This window comes from Lonchura striata, chromosome 10 (assembly GCF_050655825.1).
Source record: "Lonchura striata isolate lonStrDom1 chromosome 10, ASM5065582v1, whole genome shotgun sequence".
Classification (NCBI taxonomy): Eukaryota; Metazoa; Chordata; class Aves; order Passeriformes; family Estrildidae; genus Lonchura; species Lonchura striata.
Genome location: NC_140712.1, coordinates 8,194,187 through 8,218,562, shown reverse-complemented (window position 1 = coordinate 8,218,562; position 24,376 = coordinate 8,194,187). Strand labels below are relative to the sequence as shown.

Here is a 24,376-nt window from a genome sequence, read left to right as displayed (position 1 = left end):
TCTTTTGTGTTTGCATTTTACTGCTCTTAGAAAACATTCAAGAACATGACCCTTCCAGAAGCATTTTGCTGAGCAGACTCAAGTCCCAAGAAAACTTTACCTTCAGGAATTATTTTCTGGTACAGTTGGAACAGCTTACTGGCTCCAACCAGAATACTTTGGTTTGTTTTCTTTGCTTTCTTTGTGCTGTAGCATTTTCTGCAACAGCAATTTTGTTGAAAAGAAGAAACAAGACAATCTGTCCAGGCAGTGGTACTATGCAGGGAAAAGTTGTAGTGGAGTCCTAGCTGGAATAGATACTGTAGCATGAAAAACTTGAGATATTGGCTCTGATGGCTACAGGGTTAAAATCAGGGCAAGAGGAGAACAAAAGAGTAACAGTGATGCTTACTGAGAGTAAGCTACTGTTTTGAAAACTAAAGTAACAAAATGAACTTTTCCAGCCTCCCTGCTCAGTTTGTCCTTACATTCCTGTAAGAATTGCGTCAGGCTGGTTTGTTGAGGTTCATGGTAGAAAACCACTGGTACCAGAGCTGGAAAAGGAACTGCTCCCTGTGTGCTGCTGGGCAGTCCTGGGTGTTTGCTATTCTAGTGTTGTGAGCTCTTTCTAATATTTCACAATGTCTCTTTAAAATTATTGCATTGCAGCTTAATTATGGGTAAAATCTGCCCAGGTGGGCTGGAATAAGAAGAAACATAGCTGGGAAGTGGAGTAGGTGAAAAGGGAATGGCAGAAGAGCTTTAGGATGCAAGATGGACATGACTTCTTGGCTTATGCCAAAAGAGGCTGGGTGAGGCCAGTCCCCCTGGCCTGTGACATTTGGCTGTGTGTCACTGACCAGGCACGCCCTGAATTTTGTCAGCTGTGCAGAGCAATGCAAGGTAGACACAGCAGCATACAGCTGCCACGGTTTTCTGTGAGAGCCTTCACTGATGATGCTGCCCAGTGTGCTCTTAGAGTTTTGTTGGCAGCTATGGAAGCAAATACCCTCAGTAAAGTGAGGAGAAAGAATGCACCCCTGGCCTGTAGTTAGCAAGGATCTGGAAAGGGTTTTGAAGAACAATCAGCCCTCAGCTACTTTTACCCCATGCTGCAAGGGAAATGCAAGCAATTACAGCCCTAATGTGCAGTTCAGATTGCACATTGTGGGTTCTATCCTTGCAGGATGCAGGTTTGATTCCTGCAACAAATGCTTCTGTATGGCTCTGATCTAATATTTACTGACAGGCTAGTGTGTCAGACTTTCATGGGACAACTTCTTTAGCAATGAAAGATAATTATCCTGTTAGCATTTGCACTCTTAAGCATTAATCTGGGTCTGTGTTTTCTAAAAGCTTCTACAACTTAATTTCAGATGAACGTCTAGATGTTTCTGGGCTTTTTCTCCTTACTGGAAGAACAGCATTCCATGTTGCATTTTAAAATTGCGAGCTGTGTGATCCTTTGCAAACTTTTAATTCATTGACACCTGTTATTTGGCCTAAGTAACTTTTCAAACTTTGTATCCCAGTGTATGACTGTGCAAAAGAAGAATGGATTAACAACAGAAATCTTCTGTTAAGAGTTAGTGTTGAAGTTCTGTAGTTGTTGGAGTGTTTTGCGTGGTGTAATGTCGATGTAGCTGTAACCAGATCGTGGTTTGTGCTTTGCCATGCAAGAGCACTTGGACGGAAGTGGCAGCACATGTCACCAGGCTTGCTCTGAATGTGTGTAGCTCACCACTTCCTCATACTGAAGTGAAAGAACAAGAGAAACATCAGTTTCTAGTCCATTTTAACTTCCAAAAAATTACAGTTGCAGAGGTACTTACAGCCTTTCCCCTTATATTCTTTTAGATTTGAAATGAATATTTGAGAATTTGGATGAAGTTCATATTAGAAATCTTAAGTTCTGAGAAGATATTTTTTTGTGCAGGTCCTGACTTTCAGAAGTCATCAAAGGAGTGGTTGTATTAATCATTTCAGCACTGCAAGAGAAATGAGTAACCACGAGAAACCAGTCTGTGCAAGAGCTGGATTGGTGCACATGGGAAGCTTGTGCTGCAGTCAGGAGTCCTGCTCAGAAAGCCACCCCTGCAGGACCAGTCACTGCTGTGTCCCAGCTTCAGCAGTGCAGGCAGAATTCTCTTTCAACCACAGCAGTCTCTGAATCTACTTTTCCTGCTAGTTGTTTCCTAAAGCTTCAGGCCTAGACACAAATGAACTTTTAGAACTGATTTAAGTTGCTGTTGCCACAATAAAATGCTCTTTCCAGAGAAATCCATATTTGTGCTTTATAACCTTTGAGGCCAAAACAAAATTTATTCAAGCCAAAGGTCATTTGTTTTCAGACCTGAATACAATTATCTGTGATTTCTGCAGCTGTGATTGCACTAGTTAGGAGAAAAATCTTTACCACAAGGGAGGTGATATCCTCTGCAATGTAAAATGGAAACACTTGTCAATATTATGTTACATAGGATAGGAATTTTTGAACGTGCATATAATTCTCATGTCACTTTTAGAAGTGTGTGAATTAATGAAAGTATCTTTTTTCCTACTAGTGAATCTTGTGAATTGTAGTTGTACTAGTAATCATAGCATTTTAAATTAATGCAATTCATTTTGTATGCTGTTTAAGTGCTGATGTGATATTTTTGCTCATAATTTTTGCTCATAATGAGCTGAACTACATATCCATGGCACATTAAGTGGCCAAAACTTGTTATTTTCAGTATATGAAAATAGTAATACTGCATGTGAGAAGAAAGACATTCAAATAACTAATGGACATCGATATTTTATATTCAGTTTCTACTGTGGTGTAGTAAAACGTCCCATAGCTTCCTGTTTAGTGGATGGATGAATTCTTAAAGCTAGAAAACTGCATTTTTCCAATTAAGATACTTTTGATAATTGTAAATTAAATTACATTTTAAGAGAGTTTATTTAATTTCTTCTAACTTCCCCCTGTCTTTTACAAACTACAGCTAAGTATCAAGTAACTATTTAAGGTGCAGTGAAGTGGGCCATTTGCTTCCAAACCAATTAATTTGGGGAGTACTGTCACAGGATTGAAAAATCTGGCAGTCATGTAGTAGTGAGGCTTGAGCAGCCTCAGTTTGACCTGTGTTGTAATACAGATTTAGAGATCCAAAAGTTAAAGTAGTTAGGATTAAGGGGCTAGTCTGTTTGGAAATCCAGCTCACCCCCGAAACCTTAAAAAGTCATTATTAAGCCATTCTGAATTATTTTTTTCAATCCTTTTTTAAAACCTATGGCTTAAAATCTGAAATTTATTTTCAAAATCAGTCAGAGAACTGATGGGTACCATGTGGAAGTATAAAGGGCAAAAGAAGAGAAGTGTTTTCTTGATACTTTTTGGAGCTTCCTAGAAAATCTTAATTGTTCCCAAATGAGTATTCTTGAAAAAAGAGTCTTATATCTCCTGTGTTGTATTACTGTGATGTCTCATTAGATTGCATCAAACATCAGTTTTCAAAAGTAGATGCTGGCTTTGAAAAGGAACTGAGGTGTCACAGGATGTATTTCTGACTCTGAGCCAGAGGTACCAGGGAGTTGAATTAAACTGCAGGGACTAGTCAGATGTTCAGGAGAGATACACATTCATACTAGTGACCTTATTGGTGCCAAATGAAGGATCTGGAGATCAAGTCTTCCTCTAATGATCTTGACTAACTGTACTGATGCTGAGTTTGGCCTGCTTTTATGGTACAGAATAATTTATCCTTGCCCTGTTCGATGCAGCTGAAAACTTTGTGCCTTCTCAGCACTTCCAAGTGTGTGCAAGTAATGGCAGCTTCAGAATATTCTTTTGACTCAGTTTGCTCTTATCAAATTGCCAAAAGGAAACTGAACGCTTCCTTTTCATTAACTGCAAAACTTAGGAGTATCTCTTTCTCTGGCAGGAATCGACTTTAAAATCAGAACAATAGAATTAGATGGAAAGAAAATCAAGCTACAAATATGGTAAGTATTTCAAAGTAATTCAGGTTTCCAGTAACTTGAATTCACTTTGAGAAAGAATACTTCAAAGCTTTTGAGCTTCAGTGCACCAGAAATTTCATACCTTTTATTAATTGACTGTTCATAAGGTTTATGCTTTCTCCTGGCTTGCCCTTGGAGTGGTTCTGCTTCAGTAGCACTGACAATAGCCTGCAAGCATGCAAGCATTGCAGCAATTTCCTAGTTTATCAGAAGCTGTCCTCTTAAATGTGCCTTTAGCTTTCCCTTGTGGAGGAGAAATATTAACTCAGTAGCTGTAAGCTAAAATATGCAAGCCAGTAAAATGTAATCTCTTCTGGTACTTTACTACCTGGTTGTACTCACCAAGGCACAGGTGAGTGATTCCTTGCATGATGGCTTAGTAGAAACTGAGTGTCCTGTGCCAGGATCCTTGTGACTAAGGAGGTGCAGTGCCACAAGTGGCTGATAAAAATGTTCTGTCTGTAATACAGGTTAAAAAAGCTGGGTTTTGTCAGGCCTTTGGGCTTCAGCTTTCCTGAGGTGTGACTGGAGTCTGCTGGGTCACTCACAGGCAGGTGCTGCTTTCAAGTCACCCAGGACAGAACACCAGCACACTGAGGTGTAGTGGCTGACCTTAGCACCAAACTGGATGTGACAGTGCACTATCCTGAAATATTTTATTGCTGTGTGTTTTAACTTCTGCTTAAGACAGGACTTGGATGCATCAGAGCTTTTTATTTTTAATTGCTGGAGGGCAGGCTGTGTAGTGCTGAGTTTTATTGCTTGCATGAAAACTGGAGTTTTTGTGCTGCTCTAACTGCTGGTGTAAGGAGGGTAGCTTGGGAGTGAGGAAACTGCTGAGGGCTGAAGAAACTTGTGCAAACAGCCAAAGGTGTGTTTTTCCTAATAAACATGTATCAATGCATTGTTACTCTCTTTCTTAAGACATCTCTAAGTACAGATGAGTGTAAAACAAATCCTTTTTTTCACTGAATTGTAGGGATACAGCAGGCCAGGAGAGATTCCGCACAATCACAACAGCCTACTACAGAGGAGCCATGGTGAGTGCTCACACTTCAAAAAACCTAAACACAACTAGTGGAACTGGTTTGCTGTTCCTAAGTTTGTGTCGTGTAAGTCTTCCACTGGAGGACTGGATAATTGTGGCTTGAGATGTGGGTAATGAAATTTGTGGTTTGGTTGGGGGTTTACTCTTTGTTTTAACTTTTTTCAATGTGCTGGTACTCAGTCTAGGCCTGTTTTTTGTGATGAAACTTCCAGCCCTATTGTCTTTTTTAATATAATTAAAATTTCTGCAGATTTTAATAAAATAAGCTACCAAGCTTTAATCAGATAGGTTGGGTTTTTTTTTTAAAGGCAGTCAACCCCTTTAAGCACTTGAAGTGTTTAAAAAATGGATAATTAATTGTTTTAATATTAAAAGTGTGTTTCACTGAATTGCTTTTCCTTCAGCCACTAGAGAATGCAAAGTCTGGGCTAGAAATACAATCACCTGCAACACCTACTGTTCTGTTTTCATCCATTGAGTGTCACTTGAAGTCAAATAATTGATTTAGAGCCTGCACCCTTGTGGTACAACACTTGTAATGTTGTTAATGGCTCTTAATGCTATGATTTGAGATATTTTATGTTGGGACTCCTTTAATTTTGATTTGGTGGTTACTCCCTGTGCTGCTATTTTAGGTTCTTTCTGCTTTGTATGAACAGATATGTGACATTCATAGGCTGTGGGTCCAAATAACTTCACTATTACAGAGCACAGGGAGGAATAATAATGGTTGTGGCACTGTGTTAGAGCTCTCCAGTGCTTAAAAAGGCTTTGGCAGTGACTTGGTCTTCTCCCCAGTCCATGGCCAAGGACTTCTATTTGTCCTATGAGGAATGATTGGAAAGGCCTTAGGAAATGGAGGTGAACCTTGCAGTCTGTCTTTAATGCAGTGGCTCTGTGGTTTCCCATGCTTTGCTAACTGTTGAGATCCCATGCTGATGTATGTGCAGAACTGCTGGAAAGAGCTGAAGCTTCTGGGGGAGCCCCAGGGGTGAAAGTTTCTGCTGGCCCCAGCAGATTGGAGTTAACATGTTTGATATCCTGGACTGCTTAAAGCTGCTGCATCTAAATGTGACTTTAACCAGAGAGTCCTGGTTGCTGGTGTAGTAGAATTTCTAAACTTGCCCTGTCTGTAGCCTAATAATTAAAAACTTTGGATAGGTGGTGTGTTTGGCCTCTTAAAGTGGCAAAAAATGTTAAATAGTTACATTTTGGGTAAATTCCAAGCCATGGCATAATACCTTGAGAAAAGACTTACCTATAATCCAATGTTGAATTTTTTTAGAACTATAATTAAAACTACAGCATACATCAAAAGTCAGCCAGTAGTACTAGCTCATCTAACTAGATTTTCCCAACTTTATTTAGGGAATTATGCTGGTGTATGACATCACAAATGAAAAGTCTTTTGACAACATAAAGAATTGGATAAGAAACATAGAGGAGGTAAGTGCTTTGTTCCATCTTATGATTTCCCCTAGAGAAATAAAAATCAAGTAATTACTTCCAATGCAGTAGCCATGCACCACTTAGGGGTAAAGTGTCTACTGTTACATTTCCAGAATAGCCCTGTGCATGTGTGCTACCTGCTACAGAGCTCATGGCACATATTTGATCTATTACAGTACATGGGCAAATGTAATCTTGGAGTATTTATTCCAGCCTATTTTAATATTTTAATTGCTTGTTTCAAGAGTCAGCCTCTCTCAGTAATGCCTTCATATTAGATAATTTCTCTAAAATAAAAGTTTGTTGTGGAGGAGTTTGACACACAAGTTTCTTTTCAACAATGATGCACTTTGTTCCTGAGAGATTACTTTTTCTTCTTCCAGCATGCCTCTTCAGATGTAGAAAGAATGATCTTGGGTAACAAATGTGATATGAATGAAAAAAGACAAGTCTCAAAAGAAAAAGGGGAGAAGGTAAGATTTGGTAACTCACCCTATTTAGAAGCCTACTTCTTGTAGGATTTTAGCTTCTGGATGTTTGGTATATTTTAGATGTGTGAGAGAATGGGTCTCAAATCTCTTGTTTCAGAAACTTTTATAGGATGCCAGGTTTGGATTTTTTTGTTTTTAAATAGCACTTAACTATCTTCAGGTTTGAATAAACTTAATGGTACTGTTATCTTGAGGGCAAGATCCTGTAAAGAATGTTGACCTTTGCTATAGCATGAAATATTCTAGATCTCAATATAAAGTTTTCTGTATAGTTTGGCCACATTGTGCTCAATTCATTCAAGGTGGTTACTTATTCTAGTTATAAGTGCTGTTACTAAAGCTTAAGTAATTAATTAGTTGTTCTACAGAACAAACCAGTGAGGAAGAATGCTACAAAATCTCTTGTGTTCAGCTGAAGTAGTCTGTGTTGGTAACACAGCTTATGGGATGATTGCATTGTAGTTTTCTGGTCCACGATCTGTATCAAGAAAGATTCTATCTTAATGTTCTTTTAGAGCCTAAGCAAGAATTTTGGTGAGAAATTAATGTCTTTTTTTTGTTTTGTTTTGACTTATGTGAGGATATGATGAGTTCTAATACTTTATCTAATTGTCTTTAATGTTCTTGCAAAAGAAAATAGAAGTGAAGCTTGCTTGGTTTGGTTTTTAAAGTTTGTTGTAGCATGCAGCATCTATTATATTATGAACCTATTGTGAACCTGTGTGAAACATTACTTTTACAAAGGAACTTCAAAACCACTGAAAAACTTTTAACCTCTCTTCCAGTTAGCAATTGATTATGGAATCAAATTTTTGGAGACAAGTGCAAAATCCAGCATAAATGTGGAAGAGGTAAGAGATGGGTGCTACACTTGGGTGTTTCTTGAGTTCCTTCTGTAGAGGTATGCACCATGATCTGCTGGGCTTTCTCACCTGGCCTGGGACCTGAAGTCCCAGCTGTACTCCTGGGTCTACTGCTACAATCCAACCGTTTCTGGTTTTCTGGCAGTGTCTGGAATTGTTTTAAAAATGGGTGTTAACAGAGTGGTCTACTATTACTGTAGCAAACAGTTGCCTTAGATGTTTGTGCCTTGCTACTTAAATTTCAAGTCCTTTTGGACAAGGAATAGGTTTAATTTTAGAACAGTGCCTTGTGCAGGAAATGAGGTTCTTTACTTTCAGGATAACATGCTACTGTGTCACAAAGCCTTCAGGTTACTGCTAAATACATGCTGTGCAGATGAGGCTGGAAATTCGTGTATTAACCTGGAACACCAGGTCGTAAGCTCATGTTACAGGAGGAAAAATACTCACAATGCTATTTATAGATTTATAATCTGTTTTCCTGCAAATAAATTTCATGCTAAACCCACAAGATCTCTGTGAGAGCTGAAGGAAATAGAGTGGGAAGGAAGAGTGGCCCAAGTCCAGTCTATCTTACTATAAATCACTCCTGTCATCTCAGGGAGGGTGGGGGAGGATCTGAGCTGTATAAGAAGTGTGGACAAAAAAAAATAACTGTATCAAAGGCCAGTTAAATTAAGATTTATTCATCCAACAATGCAGACTTGTGTTGTCCTTATACTTAATCCTTTAAAAGTCTTTCTATGGGATTTTTTTTCTTTAAAAGTCCTGCATTCAGCTCATGTATGTGACAAGTTAGCTAGAAACTGAAGACATTACTTTAAAATAACAAGAGGCATGTTGTGCCAGCCAGGTGTGTTGTTTTTTTCTGATTGTGGGGTGATTGTTTTACAGGATAGAGTTAGAATGGACTGATCTGCATCATGCTGCACCTGGACTAGCTTGACCTGATTTTCTCAGTGTCCTTGTGATTCTTGGAGCAGACTCTGGAAGTGGGACCATGAGGAGTCAGTACCAGAGGGGATACCTGAGTTCCTCTGGAGAGTTGACTTGCTCTCTCATGACATGGCAGTTTCAATTTAATCCCTGCATGTCATGAAATGCACAACAGTAGTTTGTGCTTACTCCAAGATGTTTGGCTCTCTGAATATTTTTTTTTTTTGTCACATGAATGGTGAAGAAAGCATTAAAAAATGCAGCTAGTGTAGGCATTTGGCAATCACTAATGATTTGGTTTACTTTCCACCAAATACTTGACTTGCAGGAAATTACACAATTGTGATATTCTTGGGATCAGAAGTGCATTAATTTATTTGTTGTGATTTATTTACATTAAATGAGTGCCTGTCTTTGGCTATATTCCAAACACAAGGAGAAGGGAAGTGTTTATACTTCTTACATTCTGGAACTATCCTTTGATTATTAGGGTCTCCAGACAGCCTAAAGTCTTGCTTTTTCCTGCTCCTGGAGAATTGCAGAGCTTTTCTGCTGCAGAAGTTTCTTTGCTCCTTCATACATTGAAATAGGGGATGCTGAGATTTGCCAGAGTAATTATTCGTGGGTTTTTGTCTTTAATCGAGATATTGGAAGCTGAAATAACCTTACAGATAGTCCAGAGTAAAGCTTTTGGAGGACAGAAAGCAAGCTAACCTTAATGTGAATTCCTAGGCTTGCCCTTCTCAAACCTCTCTGGGTGCCTAACTGTGATGCACAGTTCAGTTTGCAGGGGAAATAAAAACAGGATTAGTATGCAGCCTTGTCTTCAGCTGATTTTTCTTTCTTCCCCGAGTAATGCAATGGGAAGGTCTGTTCATTTGCTTCAAAGATTGACAAGATGGAGACTAAAAATAAATATATTTTGCTTCTAAAGCATGTTTACTGAAGTTTTAAATATACAGATACTGTGTGTAGAGTGTCTTGCAACTCCAAGTGCTTCTAGTGACTACAGAACACTGTATTGTTAATGTGTCTGGCTAGTCCAAGTTTATCATGTCCTTAATGTGTCTTGTGATTAACTCTTGTTTGTTTTTCTTTATTTCCACTCCTCACCAGGCGTTTTTCACACTTGCACGAGACATAATGACAAAGCTCAACAGAAAAATGGTTTGTATTTCCAATTAGCATACAAACTAAATACAGTGAGAGGACAGCTATCATAATACTGAGTAGTAGCCCTACCAAAAAACTCCTGGGGATTGCATTAGCTTCTTGATAAAATTTGAGCAAATAGTGATTTATCACGCTTTATTACACATCAGTGCATAACTGGTCATTATTTTGCACTATCGTTAACAATGGGCAGCCTGAAACTGATGTGTTGTTCCAAAAAGCAGTAGTGTGATCTGTGTTTTATTATTTAGTCTCTTCTCCAGCTAATTCTTGAGATCTGGATTGTTATGTAAATGTTTATTCTTTTTGCCAAGTGATTAATGAAGTCTGGATAATTGAGCAGCTCAAATTACATCAGATCTCTGCTCTGGTTATTGCTTTGCAAGCAGAGGAAGTGGGGAGGGAGATTAGGAAAGCTAAAAATACTATTTTTTGCATCTTATGATGTTGACACTCTTTTTTTCTTTCAGAATGACAACAGTTCATCGGGGGCAGGTGGGCCAGTAAAAATAACAGAAAATCGATCTAAGAAGAGCAGCTTCTTTCGATGCACGCTACTTTGATGAACTTCTAATGATAAGACTGCAGCACACTTAGAACCTTTTCTGCTTCTTTGAAAGCACAGGGTCACAAAGCCTCAGAAATAATACCACCAAGCTGCTGCTGAGAGCTCCATTGAACGTAGACTGCGATACACAAATACCAAGTGGATTTTGCTCACTAAGCCTATTGACCTGTCAGGCTCTTCTTTCTCAGATATGGAAGCTATGAAGTGGAGACACAAATGCAAGATTTAACTTGTTTTCCTTTTTTTGCTTTCTGTTTTATTGCCTGTTGCAAAAGCTGCTATGTTTCTTTTAACTTTGCACATCCATATTGGCCTCTTACTGCCTGTTACAGCACAATCTTACATTTGTATTTGCACAGTTTGACTTGTAAGTAAGATTCTTAACAGATTTGTGCACAGTTTGTTTCTCTTTTTAAACAAATTTATTTTCAAGCAGAAGAGCCAGGAGAAAAATTAAGTCTAATTTTCATTATTTTCTATGCTGTATACTCATGGCCATGCAGTATGGATGTTGTTGCTCTAGTGATGAGAATTACTGTAACAATTGGCATTTAACAATTTATACAGATTTTGTCTCTTAGATGCACAAATCTGTTTATGCAGAAGCTATGGCTTCTATTCTGAATGTAGTATGCTTTTCTTTCTTTACCAGACTTAGCAAAGTTGTGTTCTGAATTGCCAGTCACTGTCTGATTCACAGATGCACCTTTCAGTTATTTGAATAAACACAGTGTCTTTCCTCACTTAACTTCCCTTTGTTAGCTCAGACTGTCTGCTCGTTTTTTTGTTTTTGATGAGGAAGCACACTCTGGATTTGAAATCATCACCACAAATTGGCCTCATCACTATCACTTAAGTGGCTTGTTGGGAGCTGAATGCATGAGTTTTGAGTAACCTCTTTGTGGATTCACTTGTTCAGAAATGACTGCTTCTAAAGGTGACTTCCATTTTTACTCTTAATTCTAAGGATAGTTTGTTAATGTCTGTAAGCATTGGCACTAAGGAAGCCTCTCATTAGGGCTATAATGTACTCTTAGTTCTGCAATTAATGCTGAATGTGTGTCTTTGGTCTGCTCGAGCAGTTGTTTTTTCATCAAAAACTGGTACAGTGACCTAGACTGTTAGAAGCAGAGGTGAAACATAGTTGCCTTTTTTACTCAACTGAACATTGTATAACCTAGTCTTTGTTCTTCTACTTTTTTATTGTCTTCTGAAAATTTTCCTCAATGAGCAATTTAAACAGGTGCTTTAGTTCTGTTGGTGTGCCAAACGTGGACCATTGTAAGCTTTAACTACAAGTTTGTGTCCAGCATGTTTGCTGTTAGGGGATGGGTGTGTTCTGTCATTGTCAAAGGAAATGTCTGACATGCTTTTGCTTCACTTCGTTGTCTGGAGTTGTAAACAGTGAGTTAGTTGTTACCACAGAGAGCCATTTTGTTGTGTCAGGTACTGAATTTGTCATCTCTGGGTCTGTTGGAAATAGTTGGAAAGCAAACAGGCCAATAGTGTTAGATGTAAAGCTTTAGATTTTAAAGGGTTTAACCTTAGTAGCTGGTTCCATAAAGTTTTAGGTGGTTATCAGCCTGTCCCCACACGTAGTTTAATAGAAGTAGTCCTTGTAACTAGATGGTGGATCTCATCAACTGCTGTTGCTGCACTAGAACAGAGAAACCTTCATGGCAACAAGGTTTAGTGAAAAAACAAAGCAACCCTAACTGCTCTGTTGTCTACCCTTGATGTTTTTCTTGGACAGGCTAAAGCAGTTATGTTTTCTGTATGGTTAAAAAAAGTGCTTCTATACAGAAAGTGTTGTGACACCAATTATGAATGTTGTTTATTTTCAGTAATTTACCTCTGACTTACTTGGTGTCGTAATACTTTGATTTTTATCTCAGGGGTTGTCTGCAAACCAAAACTGACATGTTCTGTGTTTGGCACTGTTTACAGAATGCTTTGTATTGTTTTTCCTGTCTTCACTGTGTGGTTAAATGTTCATTCAATATTAGTCTCCATGAACTTCCCTTTGAAAGAGCCTGTAAGTAGTAGAGTCTATGAAGTGCTTCTTGAAGCAGCAGCGAATTGGGGTATCTACTCTGTATGGGGGAGGGTGGGAGGGAGAAAAGAACTTGCTATTTTCTTACATTTAGCTGTGCTAAACTGTACATAAATGTGAGGTAAGACCATAGGAAATTCACTTTATGCATGAGAAAGTACTGCAGTAAATATTTCCCTTTGCTTATTGTTCGTGTACAGTTCATCTTTTTCTATTTGTAGAAGAATTTAATGCAATTTTGTTGTCATCTGCTGAAACTGAAGAATTCTAATTTCATGTGATCTTATGGATAAGGTAAAACGCAGATTTCTTTCTTTATGTCTTTGCCCCCACCCCACTTCTCCAGCAGTATTAAATGGCTGAGTGGCTGCACTTTATCAGTGTGCTAACTTTTGGTCAGTAGAGACCTTTCTGTGTACAGTCTGCCCTGTCAGACGTGGAAAAACGTGCTGTATCCTAGCATGCAAACCAGCTGTATGTTTTACTGGGGTATTTTAGCTATGGTTTCCTCTAGACAAGCGGGTGATGATAATGGTATTGTTCTGCCTACGCATCAGATGCTGGGTATTACAGGCTTTTCTAATATCACTATGATTGTTTTGTGCAGTCTCTGTTGTTACTTTGCTCAAGACTATATAATCTTAAGTTTTGAAGGACTCTTAACTATACCTCAGTCAACTAGTTAGTACTCTAATGTCCATTAGAATGAAAGTCATATACTTATTACTCACTTAGCAGCAAATGTATTTCTGTTTTCTTCCAGAAATTCCCATTAACCTTTCAGGAAAGCAGACATTTTTTGGTGGATTTCAATAAAACAAAAATACTGCTTGCTTTGGAGTTTTAGGAGAACTTTCCCTCAGCCCCATGCCTGTGCACTATATCTTGACCTGTATTTTTCTAAATGGTTAAAAAAAAAAAAAGCCAAATGAAAAACAAACTGGTCTCAGTGCTTTGCAATTTTATCTTTCAGTCTGTGCTCAGCAAAACATGCACAAGAATTTTTTGTTGAGTGTATATAGAATGTGTTATTGACTTATCTGGGAAGTCTAATATTGCTAAAGCTTAAACCACTCATGAAACTTAATGCAGCTCACTTTTCTCCTTGGGGAACAGTGTCAAAAATGCTGATTGACTTTTCAGACCTGTAGTTCTTTTTACAGAAAATATTTCCAATTATGACTTTCTCATACTAGTCTGCTGAAGTTAAGAGAATTACATGAATCATTTTCACAAGTGAATAAAGAAGTCTTGAATGTACATATCACATTAAAATATTATGAAAGCATAATGATTTGAAAGTCCATCAATAATATGTAAAATGCATAAATGTGTTATTTGTGAAAAATGCATCTGTTGTTTAGTTACCTGTTAATGTAACAGAATTTTTTGCAATGTTAAACTTGCTAAGAATTGATCTGTAGGTAATAATAGGCCTTCTTTTCTCCTCTGTTCATTGAACTGCTTATACCATTTTCACTCTTATAAATAAAACTTGTATTTCTTTCTTCCAAAAAAAGCAGGATTTACATTGATTTTTCTTGTTTCTGGTGAATTTAACTATTTCAGTGCATTCCTATGGCCTTACGAACATTTTTGCAAATAAAACTTCAATTACCATTATTTTAATGCTATATAGCTACTAAATTCAGAATAAAAAGTATAGTCCTTGAGAAAATGCTTAATTTTGAAATAGAAGTGTTCTGCTGTGTGTGTTTAAGCACATTTTACCTCTGGTATAAAGGTGTAATGTGAAAAGCTCCTGCAGATAAAAGTGAACTTGTCATGTGGTTAACTTGTAAACCTAATCATTAAATGTGTATTGATGTATATAGATAAAAAAACCCAAACCTAGCTCCTAAGAAAACCTTCATAGTCCAATAGTTTTATTATTTCATGTGAACTTTTTTACAATGTGTGTCTCAAATAAAAGTTACATAATGAAAAGCATTTTGGAGTATTTTGTATGAAATATTCCATGTAGTTTTTATACAGTTGCCATTGGCACTGTGCTTTTGATACATTTGTTGTGGAAAGGTGTCTTGCTGGCTTCTATCTGTAAAACTTAGTGTAACTAGTGATGAGCCACAATGGTTTTTGGCTGTCTTTGCTTGTTCCTAAACTTCACTGTTCTTTAAAGTTGTCCAGAAAAATCCTTTATTTCTGTAGTGATTGCTTAAATCTAAGTATATTTTGATGACCTTCAGTTTCCTAGGAAACTGTTTTTCCAGACATTTAGTATCATGAATTGCCCTTTTAAAGTAACTTCTAAACAATGCCTGTAAAGGTAACATGAGACACAATTCCCAATTTGATTAAGAATCATTACTGACTTAAGCTGTTAACATTCTCTTTTTTTGTTGCTGTTTTTAATCAGCATTATTTGAAAGGTATGACTCTGAAGTAACCTGGAGCACAAATGTTACAGCAATATAGCAAATATTGTTTGTCCAGTGTCTTCAGCTGCGGAATAAATCCCAAATTGAGGGATTTGACAAATACTTGTTAGCTGTTATATTAGCAATAGTTTCTGCCTTCCAAATTATTGTGATTTGGCAGTAGCTCACAACTGGTACAAAAATTAGCAAACCTAAGGAAAGAAGTATTTTATCTAGCCAAGACAAAAGCAAATTAATAGTTGAGACATCTTAAGAATGAAGTGGGAAACTCAGGGACGACAGATAGCTTCTAAAGTGTGTTTTCTATGTGTTCCCCTCATCAGCTGTGTTTAGCTGAAAGGATAGATTGTCAACACTCTTAGCAACACAAAGCTAGAGTTCCAGCCTTGCTACACCTTACTATTTCTTGATTCTGGTTTGCTTTGTTCTGCTTGTTTTCATACTTCTGGCAGACAAATTTGCTGCTTTAGGAGCAGCTGTTAAGGCATTATCTTACATATCCCCTAGATCTGAATTTGGTTTAGTTGCTCAGCAGTTAAGTCCTCACAGTAGTTAGTGACATTTTAAGTACATTTGCATTCTGCATTTGTTAAAAGGAAATAGCAGACATACCTACACTACATAAAAATGGTGTTTTATTATAACTTCTGTCTGGATCTATTTTTGGTTGCAGACTAGCAATTATGATACAAATCATAATTGTAGATGAGAGGCAAGTTGTTGGTACACATGTAGAATGGATCCACTTTTTATAATGTGGTAAATTGCCTTTTTCATAAATTATTCTTTTTCCAACTTGGTTGACCAGCCTCTCTTAAGAATTATTTGAACTATACCAAAGTCATCAATCTAAAAAGTTTTCATAATAATTTTTCTTTAGAAATATTCTAATCTTCAAGAGATGAGATACATAAATAAGCTTTTTATCTCACCATCTGGAGCTTTAAGAAAGGACGTGGCATGGAATGCAAAACATACTGAAAAGTTGTGCTCTTGTATGTGTTGTAGTTGCTTCAAAATTTTTTTACTGTCTTCAGCAGAGCACATCAGCAAGAAGCTGCTGGTGTGAAGAAAAGCTGCATGAATTCTGAGCACTTAGTTGGTACTTACTGTTAGTTCAATTTGTGAAATAAAGTTGTAAATTATGAGCAGGATATGAGCATTTTCCCTATCTGAGGAATTAACAGGTTTAATTAAATCTGGAGAGTGTGTGTAACTTAAACTGCACTACCAAATACAGTGTACTACTTCCAGAGTGACCAAGGACTCTGTGATCATCCATTAAGTTGAGAATTTCACCCTAGTTTATCTGAAATAGCTTCCTTGTGTAGGTGGCTGAGGTGCCTTACTGCATTTGTGACCTTTTCTGCCTCTGCCACCCGTCCAGTGGCGTGTCCATGACACGGCTCTGACCGGTGGCCCAGGCCTCATGTAGGTACTGGGCTCTCAGATCCCTGGACTTGCTTCCAAACAGGTTTTGGTTTCTCGGAAATGCCATCATTGTGCTCGTTGACCTTTCTGCCTTGGTTTATCACCTTTGTAGAACAGCATAAAGGGATGATGCTCCTGAGCCACTTCCTTTGGGACAGGAGCTGGCAGGGCCCAGGGCTGACGCCCTTCTCCATTGCATCCTCTTTCAGTGCTGCCTCACCCACACACTTGTTTTTGTATGCAGTGGAAAAGTGCAGACTTCACTCACCCAACTCACTACAAGTGAAATGCAAATTATATAACATTTTTTTTCAGAAAAGGTGAATGTTTAATTTATTTTCATGCTGTTTGCAAATCTGTACTGATACCTTTACTTACTTTTTATTTTCTTTTTTTTTTCTTTTTTTTTTTTTTCTTTTTTTTTTTTTCTTTTTTTCCCCCTTCAGGCAACATAGGAACTAACTAGCTCTGGTCTGACAGAATTTCTTCAACAAGGCTGAACAACTTCCATCCCTCTCTTAATGCTGCCAAATGCTTCTTCTGAGCTTCCTCACCCAAACTGCGATGACTTTGTAACCCTCACCTTTGTGCACTGAACCAATAAAACACAGGCAAAAGGCAAGCACGCGTGTCTTGCGTACTGTTTCTATGTAATTTTCCAGAATAGCACTGGTAGATGTACATGAAATTAGGAAATGGCCGAGCAGCTCCTTGTGCCAGCTGTGGGGAGGGAAAACCAGGTCTTGATTAATTAATTGAGTTCCATGTGGTGTTTAGGGAGCTGAGGTACTCTGCCACTGCTTCGTTTGCTTGAAGGGAGGGCAGGGACGAGCCCGGTGCGGGAGCCCTTTCCCCTCCTTATCTCCCTCAGAGGAGCGGCGAGGCCCCTGCCCACCTCCCTGAGGGGCTCGGCGGCGAGACCCCCCTGCCCGTGCCGGTGGGGAGACCGGCGGCGAGCCCCGCTCCCGTCCCGCCCCGCCGCGGGAGCAGCGCAGCCCTCGGGCCGCCCGCGCCCCTCGCAGCCTGAGGGATGGGGATGGGATGGGGATGGGGATGGGATGGGGACGGGGATGGGGATGGGATGGGGACGGGGATGGGGATGGGATGGGGATGGGGATGGGATGGGGACGGGGATGGGGATGGGATGGGGACGGGGATGGGGATGGGATGGGGACGGGGATGAGGAAGGGATGGGAATGGGGATGAGGAAGGGATGGGGATGGGATGGGGACGGGAATGAGGATGGGATGGGGACGGGGATGGGGATGGGATGGGATGGGATGGGATGGGGACGGGGATGGGAATGGGATGGGGACGGGGATGGGGATGGGATGGGATGGGATGGGGACGGGGATGGGAATGGGATGGGGACGGGGATGGGGATGGGATGGGATGGGGACGGGGATGGGGATGGGATGGGGATGGGGACGGGGATGGGGATGGGGACGGGGATGGGGATGAGGATGGGATGGGGACGGGAATGGGGATGGGATGGGGACGGGGATGGGGATGGGGATGGGATGGGGACGGCTCCGAGATGTGTTTTCTGACGTGGTGAAGGCACCTCCTGCCCCGGCCTCTCCTCTGCACTAACAGAAAACTTAGGAATAGTAATTTTAAACTTTAACTCAGTAAACCCTTGGACTTACTTTCATAGGGAGGGCTATCTTTTGGAAAGAAAGAGAATTTAAAATGAAGTTTCATTTATCTCAGGCTATAATTTCAACATTACCCACTTTTTAGGGTAAGACACCTTAGGAATTTAGAGTGGTGTGGTTTGCTGGAGACCTGTTCTTTGTTATTTATTAAATACACATGGAAAGCAAAGGACAAAAGGGGTGAAAATTGTCTGCACCACCTCTTTCACTCTTTCAGTTTTTGTGTAGCAATTCCAACAGGAAAAGCCCTTCTCGATAGTCCTCCAGAGGGCACATGGCTTCGGCTTGAGAAAAAGGTTACTAAGGTTTTGTTCAATATATTCCTTCAACAAAAGCATCGAGGAATAATGATATAAAACCTAGTAAATATTTTTCTTTTGTCCATATATTTCTAGTAAATAAATTCGTGGGATATTTTATAAGACCTATGCCATCTGTACAGAAGTAAAGTTTAGTTCTGTAAAAGTAGCTTAGAAATGTTCTGTGCTGGCAGCCTTTAGGCAATCTGCTGGAAAAGTGAACCAGTGAACATAAACTCATAGGATCATGGTGCCTGTGCAAATATGAGGTTATTAATCATTATAAAACATGATTATTAGTTGAAGAAAAGGGGCTGCTATTTGAATTTATCAGTGAAAAATGAGATGCATCCAAAGTGGCTCAATTTTTAGTCATAAGTTTTGACAGCTGTCTGTGTTACTAACTGATAGAAGCCTCTTCAGTATGCTTGTTGCCATTGCTTAAAAACCATTTGGTGTTCCTGGGAAGATACATGGGTCAACAGTATGTAGCCATTAAATATATGTTGTATGTGCCTCCAAAAATGTTTTAATATACTAAAGACCATTGGGACCTAGTTTGGTAGAAAAATAATCCTGGAGTATAACACTAGACTTTCAATTCCTTGTTCCATAGTAGGTCTTCTGGCATTCATGCCAGAATTTTATTTTCCATTATTTTCACATTTACTTTTGCAATTGTTTCCAAACTTGACTGTATGGTGTTGAGAGGAAGTAAAAGAAGTGACAACATTTCTGACTTTCTCATGTGTGAGTCACTAGATGGTGCCATTTCACTTCTCTTGAATCACAAACTATCTTATGGAGTCTTTTTAGTAACAGTTGTTAGTTGTGTTTTTAAAAGAAAACAATTGGTGTTCTAAGTTCTTTTTTTTAAAACTTTTGTGTTTTTTTTTTTTCTGAGACTATGCAATATAGATGTTTTGAGTGAATCAAACTAATATATTAATGAAAATGTGCATAATTTTAAAGTTCTGTTCTTTTAAATTGTCCTCAACTTCCAGTTTTACGTATTTTACTGATCTAACAAGAGATCAGACTTGACAAATATGCATTTTAAATGTAGAATTGTTTGAGGGTCTTTAAGTATCTGCAGCTAATGTGAATTATGATTCACCTCCTACTTCAGTTGAGGCATAGTGGTTTTCATCCACTGACAGCTGCTCTGCATTTCTCTGTGTACTGAGATCTGAAAAGAACAGAGTTAACAGTGGTTCATTTATATCTCTTGCTGTAGTTCTGGGATACAACAGAAACAACTTTGTGCAATTTCATGTAACATGCTTAAAGTTGTCTGGGGAACTGTTGTTTCATAATTTCACATAGAAAAGGTATGTCACACAGTTCATGTGCTGACTGACAGGTACAAGTGATGGATATTATTTTCAAGTTCAACCACTAAATTTTCTGTTTAGCTCTCAGAAATAGAGAGGCTTCAAAAACCATTTTTTGCAAAATGGATTGGACATATTTTTGTTGTGAGAATGGCAAAGTAGAACTTTACATTCACAGGAATGTTTGTTATTAATAAAATTATTTTTTAAAGTTATTTTGGGAAGTCCCAGTATTGGGTTTGACTTGCTGGCCAGCAGTTTTTTCTCAGTGAGAAATAATGTTATAAAACTGTAGCTGCCTTACTGTGATAGAAAGTGTTTTACAATTGGACAAGGTGCAGTGAGTTAGGTTTACTATGGAACAGCTTTATCAGTTTGAGAATGTCAGGAAAATTAATCCACAAACACCAGAGGTTTATGTCCAAAAAGGAGACAGAGGAGTCCTGTAACTTTACCTGAATAAAGGGAAAGGTCGTGGGGCATTCCCCATGGGGTCTTTCATAATTTTTTCATAATTATTTATCACTGACTTAACTTTCTGTTCCTGGGTCCTTTTCAGTTTTGCAATTATTTGCAGTGACATCAATTTCTGTCCTTTTGTAGCCTTTTCTGGATCTGTAGTCACGGCTACTGTCTGCATCTCTTTGATCACATATTGAATAAGTTGCACTAAGCAAGGGATCATACATGGTAAAAATATGAGTTGCTACAGCACATATGAGGGGAAATAAAGCATTCCTTTAACCCACCACAAAAACATGTCCCATTTCCATCCCTTCCATGCTTGGACTGGTACATGAGCTAACTTTCTTATTCCCTAACTTTCTTATTCCCTGACTTTCTTATTCCCTTGGTTATTTGTTTTACCACATTTCCATCATCATCTATTTGCAAATGGCACTTTGAGTTATTTAATTTGTCACACACTCTCCCCTCTTTTGCTAGTAGATAATCTAATACCATCTGATGTTGAAATACTGCATTCCTCATTTGAGTGGACTGATCAGCAAGATGGTAAAGGGCTGTAGCTGGCTGGTTGGTTATTACTTCAAAGACAGCTTGTAACCTAATTATCCAATTTAAATTACAAATTGGTTCTCTGGCACCTGATATTAATTCATTAGGACTCCATGTGGCTGGTCTGTGGTGTTATATAATTTGCTCAGGTGGTCAATCATCTTTTCCCCAATTTTGGATGCTCTCTCCAGCCAGGACTGCATCAATTGACTGATTTTCTCTAATCAGATCACCATATATCTTGATTCATAACTGATTTCCCTGAAGGTGTGATAGCAGAAAGAACAACAGTCCAATATACCCTTCATAACATATCCCTGACCAGTTTGGAGGTAACCTGTGATAGGCATGTTGGCCAGAAATCCAGTAAATGCCCAACCTCCCAGGCATGGATTGTCCTTAATTACCTCTGGGAGAATGTGAAAACTACCTCAATGTTCTCCCAAGGGATTATTTGGAGATATCTCAGGGTCATCATCCCTTTTTCTAGGACCCCTTCTTGGCTTTAACTGTGCACTTGCCTCTTTTGTGTAGGAGTAAATGTTGGATCTTGCATTACTGGAAGTGGTATACAACCTTTACTTGGTTAGTTCCTGAAGGAGCATGGCCATGTATTTTCATGGGAAGGAAAAACATGTAGCCCCACTGTTGGAGGTGCAAATAAGAAGCTGCCTAGTGGAGGTCAAGGGACATAACCACTTTCTGTCCTGACATATTTGGTGTGGAAGCCTCAGTTTGTACAGTGATGAGTTGGTATCCATCTTTGGAAGGCGGTCTCCTGACAGATTCAATTTGGCATGTGGTATCCACATCTCAGAGGTGGCCTTCTTGAAATTCTCATAGTGCACATATTTTGAACAAGGTAAGCAGCTTCCCTGAGGCTTGGTGTGCAGCTGGTCTAGTGTCCTGGACAAGTAATGCCCAGTGATGGTGTTCTGTCACCTTTTGTATGGGGTCAGTCCCCAGATGTTTTGTATTTTGGGGGAGGGGATGCCATTTCCTTTGAGATGGGCTTGTAGTTCCTCTCTTTGGGAAAGAAAGCAAGTCTGGATGCACACATTAGGTACTCTTACTGAGTATAAAGGCTTTTCCCAATAGGCAGCCCTCTGGATAAGAGCTGTTGAGCTGTCAAGTGGGGATGGAAACACCAAACTGCTGAGTGTTTTGTCCCAGTAGGTTTGGTGTGTGAGCAGTCCCTGGTGCTGTTCCATTTGGATCCTGACTCTGTGAGACTGAAGGCTTAAGATGGTACCTAGAGCTGAGAAGGAGAGTGCCAATAGCAGGATGTGTGCTGGTAGTTTGATGAGTGCAGTTGAAGTTGTAGGCAGCAAGAGCTTTCTCATTTGATGATTTGTGAGCTCTGATTTTGAGAGATGTTTTCAAGCTTGTGGCTAGACTCTGCGAGAGTGAAAAGATTTGTTAGGGCAAAGGAGTTTGTGTTGTCTTTTAAATGTGGTGCAGAGAAGGGTTTGCACATTGAAGTGGAAGGTCAGCAAAACCTTTTTCTCCTGAGTGGATGAGTTGAGAGCCAGAGACATTTGCCACAGCTCTGCGCTTAGGGGGGTTTTGAGCTGGGCTCGGTGCATTTCCTTCTTTTGCGAGTCGACACCACCATCGTGTGGTTGTTTTAATGAGCACTGACAGTGCCCAGGAAAAAGCCAATTGCTTTTCTGGCCCGGCCCCATTTGTGTGGGAGCAGTTTGTGGAAGAGCTTCGCTGTGAATCCTGGCTCTCGGGCACTGACAGAATGTGATCCTGCATGTACCAGCGAAAGAAGAGGAATCGTTTCATTGTTAGCTGTGCACAGCTTATATGTTGCAAAAGAAAAGGCAATTCCAGCACAGCATCTTTCTTTTAGAATGTTTTCTTGTGTGATCAGCTGCTGAACATGTAACTCACACCCACTGAACTACATCCAGCTTCATGGAGATGCGTGCTTTCCCTGAAGCTCCATGTACCATCTTACCCTCTCACTCTTGCACATCACAAACCCCTTCCAAAAGTCCAGCAGGTATTCCCAAAGGAAACTTCTGTCTACAAAAAGCCAGCGCTAGCCTTCATCTTCCCTTTCCCTTTCCCTCTAGGTTAAACAAAACACACTAGTGGTTTGCACTTGCCTTATATAGCATCATCACATTCTCTCAAGGTGTCAGGGTCTATCGCCGAAGTGAAGCATTTCCAGCTGCAGTTCAGACTGAGAAATGTGCCAGGGGACAAAGCATTTGCTGACCTTCCCACTCCACTGTGAAACCTGATTTTCACAACACAATCACTTTCAAACACCTTCATTGTTGCCTAATTGAAGCATCTGTATCTGCCAGAGAAGGAAGTGTCAGGACAAAAGGCTTTACTAAACTATCCTCTTTTTTTTCCCTAGCAGCCTCTAAAGAGCACACAATGTGATGGGACTATGCATCTTCCTTCTCATATGTACAAATCAGACACTTCTGGGTCAGTTCTAGACAGAAATGTGAGGGGCAAACTGTCTAGCACTGGGCTTTGGGCATTGAAACTGCCAAAGCTGGGCTTTGCAGAGAGCTTGGGAGGTGGCATGGCCCTGGCTCTCTCCCAGAGAGGGCTGGCTTGGCAGTGGGGCTCAGTCACCTGGCACAGGGAGCTGCAGCATGTGGCTAATGAATCCCTGCTGGCCTTCTTCCTCAGGGAGGAGCAGCCAGGCTCACCTAAGGACTTGGAGCAGGTTAAACACCATGTCTGTGGCAGGGACAGGGCCAGGCATGGGCACAGAAGGGGCCATGGCACGCGGTCCCTGCTGCTTCTCCTCCAGCTGCCAGCAGGGCAGGAGCTCCCAGCCACCCACTCCTGCAGCCAAGGGGCCACTGGGACACAGCAGGGCCATTGTGACACAGCAGGGCTGCACAGAACCCACGGTGTGTTGTGACCCTGTGGGTCCCAGGAGACCCTTGTGATGCTATGGAATTTCACAGAACTCAGGCACTGTGACACCATGGAAACTCAGGGAACCCTGGAGACCGTGGGAAAACTAAAGAACACTGTGACTCTACGGGACCTTGTGGAACCCAGGGCCATAGTGATACTGTGGGGCCTTTTGGGACCAGGGAGACCCTGGTGGGAGTCCACATGATCATTAATCCTAGCAGGAACCTGCTCCAGGTGAGCTCCTCTCTCCAGGCTTCCACAGGTCCTGCCAGGATCCTACTCCAGTACTGGCCTGCCACAGGCTCGTGGCTTCCTTTGAGAATGGCTCTGCTCCAGGATGGCAGCTTGTAGCAATGCAGATAGAAATAGGAGCCAGCGTGTGCCTGGAGCTGGGCGGAATGTGAAGTGAGGAGCAGGCACCCACTCCCCGCAGACGCGTTGGTGGTATAGTGGTGAGCATAGCTGCCTTCCAAGCAGTTGACCCGGGTTCGATTCCCGGCCAACGCAGCGTAATTTTTGTTGTCTCACCTGCTCCCTGTGGCGGCACAGAGGCCACGAGCTGAGCTGTGCCCCGGGTGACCAACCCCGGCTCCGGCCCTGCTCCCCGCCGTGACACACCGCTCTCTTTTGATGGACAGGCTCCTTCTCACGCCTGGCTCCACCAGGATTCCCACTCCAGGGATTCAGATGAGGGTGAGGAAAGATGTTCACACAGCATCAGCTCTTGGGGCCCCGCAGGACACTGCTTTCACCAGTGTATTTTTCCTGTTGA

The 24,376-nt window shown here is 40.3% G+C and overlaps 1 protein-coding gene and 1 non-coding gene across 3 annotated transcripts in view; both read left to right on the top strand.

Moving 5' to 3' along the window:
- RAB8B (RAB8B, member RAS oncogene family) overlaps positions 1-17,020 on the top strand; it is a 29,204-nt gene extending 12,184 nt beyond the window's left edge. Inside the window, exons 2-9 of one of the 2 annotated variants that reach the window (XR_014957583.1) lie at positions 3,909-3,969; positions 4,967-5,027; positions 6,404-6,481; positions 6,868-6,957; positions 7,761-7,826; positions 9,891-9,941; positions 10,418-12,862; positions 16,845-17,020. Coding sequence is in view for 1 of the 2 variants with exons in the window: in XM_021554138.3 (XP_021409813.1) it covers positions 3,909-3,969; positions 4,967-5,027; positions 6,404-6,481; positions 6,868-6,957; positions 7,761-7,826; positions 9,891-9,941; positions 10,418-10,510 (500 nt within the window). In the remaining variant the exon portion in view is untranslated. Of the gene's footprint in view, positions 1-3,908; positions 3,970-4,966; positions 5,028-6,403; positions 6,482-6,867; positions 6,958-7,760; positions 7,827-9,890; positions 9,942-10,417; positions 14,519-16,844 lie in introns of those variants that run through there. The other variant, XM_021554138.3, reaches the window with a different exon arrangement.
- Positions 17,021-24,039: 7,019 nt separating this feature from the next.
- Positions 24,040-24,111, top strand: TRNAG-UCC (transfer RNA glycine (anticodon UCC)). Its single transcript has one exon. It is a non-coding gene; the product is annotated as a tRNA-Gly (tRNA).
- The last annotated feature ends 265 nt before the right edge of the window (positions 24,112-24,376 follow it).